General features: G+C 43.4%; 1 protein-coding gene across 8 annotated transcripts in view; it reads right to left on the reverse strand.

The window, feature by feature from the left end:
* Window positions 1-16,687, reverse strand: part of KIF13A (kinesin family member 13A) — a 204,032-nt gene that overhangs the window by 63,107 nt on the left and 124,238 nt on the right. For all 8 annotated transcript variants that reach the window (XM_026511547.4, XM_057304947.1, XM_057304948.1 and 5 more), the window contains 3 exons: window positions 14,177-14,264; window positions 12,377-12,511; window positions 11,468-11,580 (listed from right to left, as the gene is read on the reverse strand). In XM_026511547.4, the coding sequence (XP_026367332.1) occupies window positions 11,468-11,580; window positions 12,377-12,511; window positions 14,177-14,264 (336 nt within the window). The remainder of the gene's footprint in view (window positions 1-11,467; window positions 11,581-12,376; window positions 12,512-14,176; window positions 14,265-16,687) is intronic.

The raw sequence follows: 16,687 nt of genomic DNA on the forward strand, positions 1-16,687 counted from the left end.
TTATGGAGTATTTATATTATTTCCATAAAATAATAATCATTCTAGGGAATAAGTATAAAATAGGCAGAACAACAAGGCCCTAAAGTTGATACAATCAAGTGTACGTTGATTTGTCAAGAAGCTGAGAAAAAGAAAAACAAAAAAGTAACTGCATTCATTTCAAAGAATGAATTTAGAATCCCCATAAGAATCTATTCTGTTTAATCACAGGACCTGTGAGACAGACATTTCAGAACCTGGAAACATACGTTTAAAAATCACTCCAGAGAATTTTAATTGACTCCAAGTATTACGTTGAAAGTCTGAACCATTTACTCTTGGGGGGCTAATCTGGACCATCTGGGCCGCTCATTTTGTGTTCCATCATAACCACGTCACTTGAAGAGAACCTTTCCCTGCGAGTTACAAGGTATATTCTGTTCATCTGTTAAAGCTGTCAAGCGTATTTCACAACTCAGTGTGGAGTTTGTACAGCTGTACAGAACAAAGACCTACCCAAGCAGAGGAGAGCGTATGGCTACTCTTTCAACACCTGCTACACAAACTGGGATCTCCTGAGAGCTGCTTAGAAACACAGACTCTTGGAAGCCTCCTAAGGCCTACTGAGTCAGAACCTATTAAAGATATTTCCAGGTGACTCATAGGCACATTAAATTTTAAGAAACCCTGGTTGAACAATACCCAGGGTGATACATGGATTTAGCTGCCTAGGCCCATGATTCTCAAAACGTGGTGCTGGGACCAGCCGCACCAGCAAGACTTGGGACCTTGTTACAAATGCACATTCTCAGGCCACACCGCACCCCAGACCTACTGACTCAGACACTTGCAGTGGGAGCCACCACTCTGCGCTTTAACCAGCCCTCCAGGTGATTCTGTGCAGGCTGGAGTTTGAGAACCACTGGTCTAAGCTCATGAGTGTTCCCTGGTAGTTATTAAATGTTCGCCACACCTGGAGAAAAGAGCACCACGGAAACAACAGATCTATGAAACAGGGATGAAGGACATCTTCCTGTGTCACAGTTAAGTACCAAGTGCACTTCTAAAAGGAAATCAACTGAGTCCCAAATTTAGTAGCCAGAAAACAACAACCTCAGGAGATCTCCCAGGAGTGCAAGGAACCTTATAGGACATCACAAAGAGAAAATGCTTTGTGAATGGTTAAAAAATTAAATGTTACTACTTATTTATAAAAACAAAAAAGAGCACAAATCAGCAAGTAACCAGAGTTTAGCATGAAAGACTAGATAGCTTTCTTTCTAATGTTAACAATAGACTTTCACGAAATGAGTTGGAAGAAAGCATGTTTCTCGCAAAACATGATCGCTCAAAGGTGAGTCATCTGAAAAGTCACTGAAATACAAAGGCAAACTCAGGGGGTAGAAAATGAGCCAGAATTTTAATAACAGCCATTCCTGCAAAGTGACATAAATATGTACAATATAATTGATAGATTCAGTTAAATCTACCCCAAAAGAAATGAAAACATATGCCCACACAACAACTTGTACATGAATTTTCATAGCAGCATTATTCACAACAGCCACAATGTAGAAACCACCCAAGTGTCTGTCCATCAAATGATGAAGGGATGAATAAAATGTGGTACGTCCTCACAATGGAATATTATTCAGCCCTAAGAAAGGATTCTGATATAACCCTACAACATGGATAAACTCTGAAAAATTATGATAAGTGAAAGAAGCCAAACATCGAAGGCCAATGTCCTGGGTTGAACAGTGTCTACCCAAAATTCATGTTCACCAGAACCTCAGATGAATTCTTATTTGGAAATAGGGTCCCTGCCAATGTAATTAGTTAAGATGAGATCATACTGGCTTACGGAGGGCTGTAATCCAACGACCAGTGCCTTATAAGAAGGCTACATGAAGACACCAAGGGAACAGGGGAGGGGCCATGTGAAAACAGAAGCAGAGATGGGAACAATGTATCTACAAGCTTCAGTGATCACTAGAAGGTAGGAGAGAGGCATGAAACAGATTTTCCCTCTGAGCCCCAAAAAGGAACAAACCCTGCCAATCCCTTAATTTTGGATTTTGGGCTTCAGAACTGTAAGGAAATAAATTTCTATTGTTGTAAGTCACCCAGTTTGTGGTAATCTGTTATAACACTGGGAAACTAACACAGCCGTATATAGATTCCATTTACACGAAATAGGTGAGTCTATAGAGATGGAGGTAGTGGTTGTCCAGGGCTGGAGGTGGTATAAATGGGGAATGACCTGGACACAAGGTTACTTTGGCGATGATGAAAATGCTTTCAAATTAGATTGTGACAACGGTTATACATTCTGAAAATAATAAAGCTGCTAAACTGTACATTTTTTTAAAATGATAAAGTATGCATATGTGAACTATCTCTTAATATAGTTGTTTAAAAAAATTCAAGTTCAATCACTCCATCACTCCTCTCAAAAGTAACAAATTCAAGAAAGAAAATGGCAAAAATAAATTATTTGGACTATGTCAAAATAAAAAGTTTCTGCACAGAGAAGGAAACAATCAATAAAACTAAAAGGCAACCTAGTGAATATGAGAAGATAGTTGCAAATGATATATCCAATAAGGAACTGAAACAACTCAACACCCAAAGACAAATAATCCAATTAAAAAATGGGGAAAAAACATGAAAAGATGTTTTTCCAAAGACATCCAGATGGCCAACAGACACATGAAAAGATGCTCAACATCAGTCATCATCACAGTGATGCAAACCAAAACTACAATGAGGTATCACCTCACACCTGTCAGAAGGGCTAAAAATCAAGAGACAAGTGAGGATGTGGAGAAAAAGGAACCCTCTTGCACAGCTGGTGGGAATGCAAGCTGGTGCAACCACTGTGGAGAACAGTAGGGAGGTTCCTTAAAAAATTAAAAATAGAACTACCCTACTATCCAGTAATCACACTAATGGATATTTATCCCAAAAATACTAACTCAAAGGGATACATGAACCCCTATGTTTACTGCAGTGTTATTTACAATCACCAAATTATGGAAGCAGCCCAAGTGTCCATCAACAGATGACTGGATAAAGAGAATATATACACAATGGAATATTACTCAACCATAAAAAGGAATGAAGTCCTGCCAATTCCAACAACATGGATGGAGCTAGAGAGTATAATGCTAAGCAAAATAAGTCAGTCCGAGAAAGATGAATACCATATGACTTCATTCATATGTAGAATTTAAGAAACAAAACAAGCAAAGGGAAGAAAAGAGAGAGAGAGAGAGAAAAACAGACAAACCAATAAACAAACTCTTAACTCTAGAGAACGAATTGATGGTCACAAGAGGGGGGAGGGGGATGGGAATTAAGGAGTATACTTATGATGATGAAATAAAATTAAATTTAAAAAGAAAGAAAATGGCATATGATAAATATGAAATAGAAGAAAATAGGAATTCGGGGTGCCTGGGTGGCACAGCGGTTAAGTGTCTGCCTTCGGCTCAGGGCGTGATCCCAGCGACCTGGGATCGAGCCCCCACATCAGGCTCCTCTGCTATGAGCCTGCTTCTTCCTCTCCCACTCCCCCTGCTTGTGTTCCCTCTCTCGCTGGCTCTCTCTATCTCTGTCAAATAAATAAATAAAAATCTTAAAAAAAAAAAAAAGAAGAAGAAAATAGGAATTCAACATAAGGCAAAACCACATTTCTGCTTTAATAAAGAATATAGGGCATTTTTCACATTTTGCAACAACTGAAATAAAATTTTCAGTTGAAAACAATTCTTTAAACTATGTTTTTAATACTTGAATACAGCAGAAAGTACTTTAATTCATACAGACTATAAAGAGCTCCGAGACTCCAAGGTCAATCTCAGCAATTCTAAAGTGAACAGAGCCCTCATAGACGAATGCGTTTTGGGGTTGTCATGTATTTGTCATCGAGTCACGACTTGACTCTGTCCGGTGGCAACCGCTCCTATTTTCTAATTTGATGATATCAGGAGTAAAAAGGGAATGTTCCTGGCACTCCTAAACAACCACACAAAAGAGTAAATGAGCACTTTGAGAGAAAAAGAGAAAGGATAGCACCTCAACACTGGGTCAACATGTCCCGTCAGCACATACAGCACGTACTGCACGTGAGCAGTCGCCGCGGAGGGGCGGGGCTGGGCGGACATGGTCAGGTGACTCCGTTTCGTGTGTACTTTGCTCTGTAACTTAACCAGTTAGGGAAGCGTATCACTAGTGGAAGCCTTTTACCTGCTAGTGACGCACATTCGAAACAACTCTATCTCAACCTGCCATCCCCTTGAAGCAAAAACAAAAAAAAAAAAAAAGAAAAAGAAAAAACAAAACTGTAGGGTGAGGGGACTCCCACAATGGGTGAGAGGTAACCAGGTCACCCAGTGACCAGGGAGCCCCTGCCACCCCTCCCTGCTACCTTCCATCTGGGAGCAATGATGCAGGGGCTTGTGGAATTTCAAAAACTATACTGTGAAAACTGAATAACAGGTTTATGTATTTTCATGGTAATTTTATTCCTAGGGAGCTTAAGAATACAACAAAACTGCTAGCACTGTCTTCCCATACTGGAGGCAAAAGGGCAGCTCACAGGGTTCCAGGACAGGGTGGAGCTGTTTGCCAATTTTAGGGGCTGAAAAAATTGCTCCAGAAATCTTTCTAATTCTACTAAAGTACAGCTTCTTCCCTGAACCTAAGGGAGGTGGAGATAGTAAGGAAGCTTCTAGCCTTTCGGTAAGTTCTTGGGCTGGGGCGGTTGGGCAGGGAGGAAGTGGGGAGAGGCTGAGTGGAGAGGACAGAAGGATCAGGCTAGGGGATAACATGAACAGACAGCCATGCTTTAAGATAGAAATTTTTAAGATCTACCTACTATAACAGCAGAGAATTTGAGATTAAGAAAAAAGTAAATAAAACTAGGAGGATCAAAAACAAAATAAAAGCAGCTCCAATAAATAAAATCAATTAGAAAAACAGGGTCCTAATTGTTTTTGTTTTTCCTTTTCTGCCCCTTCCTCCAACTCCCAGTTTCCCTGGAAACCCTACCCACCAGATTCCTTCCCTCAGGAGTGGATATGATGTGATGTGAATTATGTACACTCACATCAATGGATTTCAAATATATGATTTTACCTATTTTTTCTCATGATCTTTTTCTAAGGTCCTAAGTGCAGTAGTTACTCAACTTTGCTAGAGTTACCTGTGTATGTATCTCTCTACCTCTTTCTACTTAAGGTTGTGATTGCTTTGAGAGCAGACGCCATTCTACATCACACTATTACTGTGCCTGGCTTACAGAAAGCAGTGAGTCGATGTCTCTGCTGAGTAAAACTGAGTCTAGAATATACTGAAGAATAGAACATGGATCCCTTTCTCAAAAGGACTGATTCAATGCTGGCTTTGGTACTCTCTGTGGAAGTTGACCCAGTATCCCTTCTGCCTTTCTTATTTGCTAACAGAACCCTGATTTTTCTGGGAAGCTTATGCTGGACTAAAAACTCCACTTTTCAGAGTTCTCTGCAGCTCTGGGAAGCCATGAAACACAGCTCTGGCCAATGAGATGCAGGACGACATTACTGGGTGGGGCTTCCAAGAAAGCTATTGTTCTGGTAGAAAAGGTACATATTCCGTAGACATAAGCCAGAAGCCAGTGGTCCTTTGCCCTTCCTTTCCCCCTCCTGTGTGGAACACAGATAAGGCTACAATGCCTGGAATGATAGAGTCATCTGGAGGTCATGAGGACAACGTGAACACACACTGCGGTTCGTCAACCTGGGTGCCTGATAGCATTTTTGAGGTGCTATCCCAGCCTCTGGACTTCTTGTTAAGTGTGAAAAAGAAATCCATCATTTGGTCGTCACTATAGCTCCTGCTTACAGCAGGATGCAATCCTTGGCTTTTAAAGAATTAGCTGAAAGATGATGAAGTTAGTGGACTTGAGTCAGTGCTTTTCCCCAGTAAGTCTCCACTCTTAACAGTAAAGGAGAAATGCAAAGAGTATGTGTGGCAAAACAGGGGCAAGCTCAATCCCTTCCCATGGCAGGAGAGGAAGGATAGCTGTGACCCTGCAGAACAGGCCTCGTCCCACCCCCCATCGGTTTCCAGGCCAATGTGAGTCTTTCGAGTCTAGCAAAGTGCGTCTAACAAGTACCATTCCCAGCCTCATTTCCGTTTCAAGTGCCAAGGTGAAATCAAGTATACACGAACATTTCCAAAAATAAGTTCTTCTGAATATTTGTTCTGAGATTTCAATAGATGTAATACCTAGAATTCTGTTATCAAAAAAGTTCAGGGAGTAAGTTAAAGTTATATGGGATTTGTGAATCTCCGAAGGGAGATTTTTTTTAAGCAGCCTTTCTCAAAATTATTTGTCCAAGGATCCTTTTCTTCCCAGAGCCACTCGAGGAACTAGTATTTCCCAAAAGTGCTTTGAGAAACACTGAAGTCACAAGGTCACGTGCCCCCAAACATGTGGCTACTGCCTCCCAAGGAGATTTCTGTTCTGTCCTTTGTGGGTCTCTTGTGTTAAATGCAAAGATGTTTACTCAGATTTTCTTCCCCAAGTACTTGGACCCTGTGATGCATAAGTGGTAAAGTGGTAAGGATCCCCAGTGGCCCTTGAATAATGGACAGAACCAGGCCATTTTTACTCTCCCCACGTACAAGTTCATGTTTGGTTATGCAGGCAATACCCATTTAAGTGAGATTTCTGAGGAGAAATGATTAAGAGTCACGGGAAATACTCAAAAAGAAGAAAAGGAGTATTGAGTCACATGGCACATTAGAAATACTATGCTTATAATTTACTGCACTGTAACATAAATTACTTGATAGAATCCTAAAAATAACATATATTTGTATAGAACAGATGCGTAGTAGAACCCATTCAGGGAAATGGTTAGTATATACTTTATTATCAACCACAGTGATTGAAACGGAACTGAGACCGGAAATGATACTCATTAAATGAACACTGCTTGCACTTAATAACTGGCCGTTGCTGAGACTAAGATGGAACCATTTTCAACATTCCCAGGGGTTTTGGCCAGCATCCCATGATCTGAATGAGCGCTCCGAGAAGCTAGCTCACTGGACTTGGGTAGCAGGGGACAAACCTCCTCACTCCACCCTCAACAGACAGGTGGAGCAACAGACTGAGTTTTCAGATGTATTCCCCTGTGAGGGCGGTCTACGGACCTATTCCTCCCACGCCCTGAGCAGGCCCCGGCGGTGCAGCCACACCGGGCCTTAGCTCTCCAAATGAAGGAATAATGTGTGCTTTAAAGCTCTTAAGAGCTTAAGGACAGATGAAGCTCCCAAATCCATAGCCCATTAAGCAGACACTAATGTCTGTGTGAAGTCCCTGACAGGTCTGCTTAAGAGGATTACTAATGTTCCATCAAAAGCAGCCAGAATAGGAGGCTGAGAGAAAGCTTAGGAAACATGTCAGAGACTTCTTTAATTTTAGCACTCAACGGGGCACTGACTTGGAGGCTTAAAAAGCCATTTGTGGAGCTATCAGGCAGCCCTTTCCATTTATTATTTATTTTACCTGGTTAGCACACACTTACACAGAGCTTACTACATGCTGGGCCCCGCTCTAAGACGCACTTACTAACAGTAACTAATTTAATTCCCGAAGAAGCCCTGCTCACAGGGCTGTTTCCTCAGCCATGTTTTACAGGTGACAAAACTGAGGCACACGAAGGTCGGGCAGCTAGTTTCTGGAATGAAGAAATTTCAGGATCTCCCCTGGGAAGCCTTCCATGAACCTTCCAGCCGTGTTGTCCCCGTGTTCTCACTTCGTCCTCTGGGTAAGCTTCCACGGCACTTAATGTCGTCATACTACCCCTCAATCCTTCCCCATTGGATCTGGGCCTTCCCAAGGCCAGGGTCCCAGCTACTCCTCCCCATGCTCTTAGGCACAGTTAGTGCTCAACACATATTGGCCACATGGATCAAAAAAGTGCAGGTGCGCACCTCTTGTCCGAAATCCTTGGGGCCACCTGGGTGTGGAAATGCATAATAGTTTGAATTTTACATTGCATACATTATACATGACCACGGGTAGATCTGGGAGAGCAGGCTGTAATAAAATCCATTTGCATTTCTACAGCTAAACTTACAAATGGCCATGCTAAAAAACAAAGACTATAAAAGCAGATAAAGTCTAGAGACAGTCTCACCAGAGTTCAGGGGAGGCTCTAGCAACCAGGTAAGTTGTGAAGAGAAAAAGAAAAGCCCTTGGTTTCCAGAGGATTCCAGATTTTGGAATGGCAGGTAAGGGATGGAGGGCCAATTTCCATAATGGTCTCTAAGACAGCTGAGCAGATGTCAGGGCACCATGTAAGGTGAGAGGATGTCCCGTGCATGCAGTTGCTACGTCCCCATGACCACAGTGAGAACCTGGAGGACACCTGCTGGAGACCTGGCTCCAGAGTGGGCTCTTGGGGCACATGCACCTCCTCGGGGAGACCAGAGACATGTGTGAGGTAAAGAAAACAGCCCTGGACTAAGGCACAGTAGAAAAGGTTCAGAGGCAGCTCCACTCCCTTTGAGCCAATTTTTTTTGGGAAAAGCACAAGACCAACTCAGCAAAGCTGGTCCACAGGCTGGTAAAGGTATCATTAAAAAAAAAGGAAAAAAAAAATGTTCCATGCTTCAATGTTAGCTTATGTAGGATTTCTCAGCATTGTCTGGTTTAAAAAAAAAAAAAATCCTCCTTCCTTTCACTTTTTCAAATGAAGTGACCTCCTGTTGTCCTAAACTATGTGCTCCTCGAGGGCAACCATCATGCTGTGACCAATAACCACAAACACGCTGGCTTAACACAACGCGAAGCTATTACAGCTATTATCTAACAGTTCTGGAAGGCCAGGAGTCCAGGACATGTCTCACTGGGCTAAGAAGGTGTCAGCAGGGCTGCGCTCCTTCTGGAGGCCGTGGGGGGCAGACTGCTACTCCCAGAGGCCACCCACATTCCGTGGCTCATGGTTGCTTCCTTCCCCGTCAAACAAGAAATGGAAGATGAAGACTTTCTCACCCCACATCACTGTGACCGATTCTGGCCCTCCTACCTCCCTCTTTCACTTTTCAGGAGCTTTGTTTTCATAGCAGGCTCACCTGGACAATCTCCTCATCTAAAAATCTTAAATTAATCACATCTACCAAGTTCTCTGCCTTGCATGGTCACATATGCACAAGCTTTGGGAATTAGGATTAGGGCATATTTGGGGGGGGCGGGGCAGCAGGAGTGTCTACAAGAATATCTAAATCTCTTTTGTATCCCCAGCATCTAATGCAGTGCCAGACACATAGCAGAGACTTAATAAATGTTGGCTTGGCTTTTATTCATATTACTTAAATGTCTCCAAGTATTAGGTTCCCCATCTATAAACAGAGATAAAAATACCTATTAGGAGCCTCACATGAAATAATGCATATGAAAGTGCTCTGATGAAGATCGGATCTCACTGACTAGTAGTAGGAAATCCACGCATCCATTTGTGAAAGAGCTAGTATATAAATAAGGAAAGACAGCAGGATGCTAAGAGCATCCGATTTAATTCAGGAAGTCATTACAGAAGAGAGTCAGTCGCTGGGGATCTAAATCATGTTTTTAATGTGGCCTTGAGGTAGTCCGGTTTGGGACAGTACATAATTCAGTGCCCAAATTTAAGAGGGCACTATTAACATTTACCCTGGGACAAAAGCTTCAGCTAGGACTCTTGCAGGCAAACAGAACACATGGTCACCCCACGTCCTACACAGGGCTCTGGAGCCAGACTGCCTGCGGGCGAATCCAGATCCACACTTAGAGGGCTGAGACTTGGGGCACGTTATTTAACCCCCTGTCTTGGTTTCCTCTTCTGTAAAATAGGGATAACAGACCCCCCCCGCCCCCCCAATGCTGATGTTAGGATCAGATGAGCGATTACACATGCAGCATTCAGAACAGCGCCCGGAACACACTAAGAGGTCAGTAGAAGTTAGTGATCATGAGACATCAAAGCCAGCCATACTCTACATTCTCACAAATTCTCAGCACAGAACTTCTACTGTTTTTGCCCCCAAGCCCAGGCAAAAGGCAAAGGGCTGGCATGGCTTAGTACCAGTAAAAGAAAACTCTCGGAGGGGTTCAATCTTTTCACTGATACCTGCTTTCTCATACCCCCCTTTCGGCTTTCCCATCCTCGCCCTTGAGCTCACTGTGGAACGCGGAGCTGCAGTGCCAGCCTGGGCTCCTACAGTGCTTGGTCATGAAATAGAGCCAAACCCTTTGTTATTAGAGCAGGAGACAGGATGACTGGAAGATTAACTCCCTAAAGCAGCAGTCTCTGCAGTGAGTGCCGCTGTGTCCAGCTGATAGAGGGGGTGATAGTTTCCTTCTAATTTTAAACTTTAGTCCACTAAAATTATAATGTGCTCACGTCATTTTAAGACGCAAGCTACACAAACACGTTCCTGGGTCGATGAATTCTTGTCACCTTCTGTCCTAAATGAAACCCAAGTTATTACATCTCAACAGAGAGATGTTACAAGTACAAACTCAACTCCTTTCTGCTGAGCTTGGAATAATGATAATGATTATGCTATTTGTACAGATTATAAAAATATTAGCTACAGCAATTAATACTGATTCAGTGCACATGCCGTGCCAGGCACTGTTTGAAGCGCGTCCTGGGCATGTGAGCGCCAACAAGTCTACGAAGTGGGGACTGTTACGATCCCCATTTACAGATGAGAAAAAGAAAGCACGGAGAGGTGAAGGGAAGACAAAACTCTGGCAGTCTGACTTGAGTGCACACTCTTGAACACAAACTTGGCTCCCTCTTGAGCGGGAAAGCCAACACCCCCTGTTGCATGGCAGGAGCCGTCCTGGGATCCTGCGTTACTGGAGAGAACAAGCCCTCCACTTGTCTGTACGCTTGCTGCGCCCTCTGTGCCGAAAGCCTGCGTCTCCTTTGTCTGCCTGGCGAACTCCTACACATCCCACACCACCCTGCTCTCTTCCAGCCCCCAGGAATGGCAGGCTCCCAAGGCAAACTGAGATTTCAGGGTGGCAGCTATTCAGCAACTGTTAAATTTGGTTAGGCACTGATGTTTAAATAGTACGAGCTGTACAAAGGGATTCAAAGCAGGTCTTCTTTTCAGAGTAAGCTCCTAGGGTTAACGGAAGATATGATTTGACTGACAAGGCTGCGACTGCATTTACCTAAGACTGCATTAGACACGATGCTGCGCTGTTCGCACAGGGCTGCAGCTCACAGCCTCACACAGATCAACCCCGTGCATTTCAGGAGAGGCAGGCTGTTGGTTTTCTTCAACTCCGTTTACTAAAGCTACATAGACTTGGAAGCACCTGCCACCAGGACTACCCATCCCTTCTAGTGCCACAAGCCCCCCTCCCTGGCCCCGACACACGGGAAGCTGGGTGTGAGGCTGCGGCGTGGTACCCCAGTCCCACCAGCCATCTTACTTGTTAATGTTGCTGCCTTCTTTGAGTCGTTCTCCTGCGGCTCCTGTTTTGGACACTCTTTCGCTACCTGCCAGGTCCACCAGGCTGACCTTACTGACCTTCTCTCCCGAGTTCTGGGTGCAGGGAATAAGAGAGAAACAACACACATGAGTGCAAGGGCACACGTCTACGCCGATGTCGACGCGGTAACTCACGGCAGCCGGAGCAGCCCTGCCCCCTCAACAGGGCAGGGGAGGAGCTCTGGACTCACGATTTCACGGTCAAATTCATTTTTTAAATTTCTTACTTTTATAAAGTTTTATTCATTTAAGTCATCTCTACACCCAGCGTGGGGCTCGAACTCATGACCCTGAGATTAAGAGTCACATGCTCGTCTACCTGAGCCAGCCAGGCGCCCCATCACAGTCAAATTTAAACTGGTGAGTGAATACGACATTTGTTTTGTAGCTGGGGAGCAGGCGTGCTCAGCTTTCCAGGATATGGTCAGAAAGCGGGAGATTTCCTGTGTCTTTGAGGAAACACTTGAGGATTCCTGCATATTCAGGTCAAATTCCTCCTCTTTTGAAAAAGTCTTCTTTAGGCTAAATGTTGTGGTTTCCTCTTTAATAGCCCTTAATGGCTATGAGGTAGACTCAGTTGTTTTTAAGGGAATTTCAGGATGAAAGGATAGGTAGTAAAAGCCCTATGGTGACATCATCTTACTCTTTGGGGAGTTTACACACAAAATCCAATTTTTTTAAAAAAAAGTTATATATAAAGGAAGACCTAATAAATTGCAGGATTTAAGTAAAGTAGCTTAACTAGTCAGCAGCAAAGCCAGCATAAAATTCTCAGCCACCGAATCCAGCCCGGAAACCCTCCACTCCTGCGGGATATTTGCGTTCTTTTACTGCCACCGAAGGCCCTCACCCCAGACTGCAGGTCATAAAGTGTCTGCGTGATTATGATGTTGAACACAGCATGGGAGCGGCTGCTTTCCTCATTCATGTTGGTTGCAGCTACCGTCCGAGACTTATTTCCCTCAGACATCAATGACTCAATATCCTAGGGGCAAAGCAGAAGGAACACGTTATAAGCACAGACAAGGAACGCAGTCCTGCCCACCAGGTGCACAGATTAATCACAATCCCAGGGACGCGCTTGGCACCGCCCTTCCATAGGAACCCATTCCCCGACTGCCTTCTGTGGGGCACGGGTGAGCCTCCAACTCTCTCACCACCTTCTAGAATATGAAATGTTTCCCCCATTCTGGCCATCCCGCAATTGTCCCCCTTTCTCTGTTTAGCGCCTCTTTTCCCTTTGCAAGTTCCTGGGGGGAGAAAAGAGCTAATGTTTAGGGAGCACTCCGGATACTCAGTAACGGGAGGACCTTCTGTGATTCTAACCCTCCTGTGCTTAACGACTCCGCAGGGCTCTCGAAGGCTTGTGTATGTGGCCCCCTTGGCAGGGAATGCTCCTTATTCATCTTTGAACACCTGGAACCCACGGGCTCTTACACGATGCTAGATGCATGAACTTTACAAAACAAGTATTCCCCTAATGTTACCCACAGAACACTGACATTCACATGCTCAAGTAACTTTTCCCACATCTAGTAAAAGGCAGAGTGGGGATGCAAATCACAAGCTCCTTGGCTCTAATAAGTGACTGGAGGAGGTGAACACTGACCCCGACCACACTGAGCTGTGAAGCACACACCTGAGCAAAGGTGCTGACTTTTAGCACCTTTATGCCAAGAGGTTTCCCTTCATTTCAGAATCTAGATGGTGCTTTTAAAGTGATGACTGCAATCTATTTCTCATTTGAGTGATATTAAAGATGGCTTCATCTAAATGGCTGGAGGGAGGTAGCTCCCAGATTAATTTTCATCATACTCAGGGGATGGTGGGACGGCCACAAGCCCCAGACAGCACACCTAGGAACAGTAAGTACACTTTTGCTCACTCTTCTGCCGGCATTCTCCAGCAACACATGGCGGGCTGTTTTAGGGTTTCCAAAGCAGTGACAATAGAAGTAAGGCTAGAACATCAAGTCAGGATGGAAGAAGGCATACAAGTCAAGGAGCAGGAAAAGGAGACAGGTCAGTAATGGAGAGAGGAGCGACTCAGAAAAATAGAACCAGAAGACTGAAAAGTAATGGAAAAGAGCCCAGGAGATCCTGTCAGCGGGACGGGAATGAATGAATTACCCAACGCTGCTTGTGTGTGTCCAGGTTTGTCTAGAAGGACATCACTGACAACCCTGGGGAGCAGAGTTCAACAAGGTGGGATGAAAGAAAATAGTCCGCAATTCACACTGCTGAGCCCCTTGGCCACATGGTCACACCTTCACACAAAGCAGGTTGAAGTCCTTTCTTTCCGTGCGGGATGTGTTGCTTCTGGGTTTCTGAGACCACACATGGTACCAATATACTACAAAGCACTCACATACAAACACAGTCAACATTACCTACATGTTTCCATTTACTGCCAGTTTTTTAATGACCTTTTTTTAAAATTTTTATTTATTTGACAGAGATAGAGACAGCCAGCGAGAGAGGGAACACAAGCAGGGGGAGTGGGAGAGGAAGAAGCAGGCTCATAGCGGAGGAGCCTGAGGTGGGGCTCGATCCCAGAACGCCGGGATCACGCCCTGAGCCGAAGGCAGACGCTTAACCGCTGTGCCACCCAGGCGCCCCGACCTTTTTTTTTTTTTTTTAATGACACTTACCTCAAAACTAGTGACAGCCAGCTGGGACAAACCGTCTACATATGGTCCCAAAACTTTATGCTCTCGAACTTTCAGAGACTGTCTATTCCTTTGGGAGGAAGGAAAAAGGAATGAATGAATCAGACCAAACTGGGAAGCTTTTCTTTTGTTTCGAAGTACTCAGAAACTAAAGTTGCAATTTTTTTAATGATCAAAAAATATTTTAAGAGCTACATATTTGGATTAGGGAAACAGCATTCCTTATGAGTATAAAAGACTCTGATATCTATTTAGAGTAACTTACTATTTTAAAAATTCTATTTCTACTCCCAAACTAAACAGCCAGCACACAGAATTTGAGGGTAGGCTAACTTGCTTGCTTTAGGAGACAGAACTTCAGTTTTACACAGTAAAAAAAAAAAAGAAAGAAAGTAAATAAAGAACATACCAGAATTAATTTTAACATTAACACTATTTCAGACAGAAGCACATTCCCAGTTTCAGTAAATCATGTCTTAAAGTTTTGATCAAGTAGTGAATAATATTAAAGTGCTTTAATTTGCTTTTTTAAGGCTGGACTGATTTATGCTGCTTCTCTGCTGACAGTCTAACACAGAAAGTGACAGAGCGGTAGAGCAGTTATTTGCAGAGTTACTGATATTTATCCTATATTTAGAATCAGCTCTGCTGGTGAAGACTTGAAGACTTTTTTGAATTTTTAAATAACCAACCTGGTCTGAGACCCATTTAAAGCTTATCAACAGATTACTGAAATTAAAAGCAAATCTGTATATACTATGAGCATATTGCATTCGTCACCTTTTCCATTGCATCAGATATTAATCACCTTTCAAATTAAGTGTCAATCTTAGGCAGCACTCACGTGTGGAAAAAGGGAACTAAGAATCACTGAGTGCTTCCCAAAGTCGTGGCACTGTTCCCTAAGGACTTCTTAGTTGGCCCATTTAATCTTACAGCAACCTACAGTTTTTCTGCCTTTACGGATGAAGAATTCAATGTGACAACGAGCAATTCTGTGTACTCTAAACTGGGGCAGATCAAATGCACATCTTCAAGAGAGCTAGTGGGATGCACAGGGGTCTGAGACTCTACTCACTCGGCTTGCACACCAGAGATTTTTTTTTTAATGTTTTTTTATTATATTATGTTAGTCACCATACAGTACATCCCTGGTTTCCGATGTAAAGTTCGATGATTCATTAGTTGTGTATAACACCCAGTGCACCATGCAATACGTGCCCTCCTTACTACCCATCACCGGTCTATCCCATTCCCCCACCCCCCTCCCCTCTGAGGCCCTCAGTTTGTTTCTCAGAGTCCATAGTCTCTCATGTTTCATTCCCCCTTCTGATTACCCCCCCTTTCTTTATCCCTTTCTTCCCCTACCGATCTTCCTAGTTCTTATGTTCCATAGATGAGAGAAATCATATGATAATTGTCTTTCTCTGCTTGACTTATTTCACTTAGCATTATCTCCTCCAGTGCCATCCATGATGCAGCAAATGTTGAGAATTCGTTCTTTCTGATAGCTGAGTAATATTCCATTGTATATATGGACCACAACTTCTTAATCCAGTCATCTGTTGAAGGGCACCTCGGCTCCTTCCACGATTTAGCTGTTGTGGACAATGCTGCTGTGAACATTGGGGTGCATATGGCCCTTCTCTTCACTACGTCTGTATCTTTGGGGTAAACACCCAGTAGTGCAATGGCTGGATCATAGGGTAGCTCAATTTTTAACTTTTTAAGGGACCTCCACACTGTTTTCCAAAGTGGCTGTACCAACTTGCATTCCCACCAACAATGTAGGAGGGATCCCCTTTCTGCACATCCTTTCCAACAATTACAGCCAGAGATTCTTGTATGCTACTCTGGAGCCAGAAAAGTTATCCAGCACAGTATCAAGTGCTTGTGATGGTGTCTAACACAGGGCATTCCTGAACACTGCTGGTGGGCTGTGAACTGGTACAAGTCCTTTGGAAGACAGTTTGGTAGGACCTCCTAAAGCCAAAGATTCAGTATCTTGTTGCCCACAAATCCACCCCAGATGTATTCCCTAGGAACTCCTACATTTGCACACCCAGAGAACTACGCGAGAATGCTCAGCCAGTGCTGTAGCAGTAGAAAGTGGAAACCACACAAGTGACAGGAGATGAGACAGACTATGGTATAATCATACAACAAAACACCGAGAAGCAGTAAAAATGAATGCATTATTACCTCCTGTATCAGAATGAATGAATCATTAAGAGGAAAACAACAAGTCAACAAAGGACATATATACTATGATGTCCCTCACACAAAATTTAAAATTGTGCAAAATTATGTATAAACTCTAAGGAGGATGAAGAGAATGAGAAACATAAAATTCATCATTGTAGTTAACCTTGGGGAGGGGTAGGGAATGGAATGGAATCCAAGAAAATCATAAGAGGGTTCAAAAATATTGGTCATGTTCCATTATTAAGCCAAATGGTAAGTAGGATAGTCAATTTTATTATTCTTTATATC

Source organism: Ursus arctos, unplaced genomic scaffold (genome assembly GCF_023065955.2).
Source record: "Ursus arctos isolate Adak ecotype North America unplaced genomic scaffold, UrsArc2.0 scaffold_31, whole genome shotgun sequence".
Classification (NCBI taxonomy): domain Eukaryota; kingdom Metazoa; phylum Chordata; class Mammalia; order Carnivora; family Ursidae; genus Ursus; species Ursus arctos.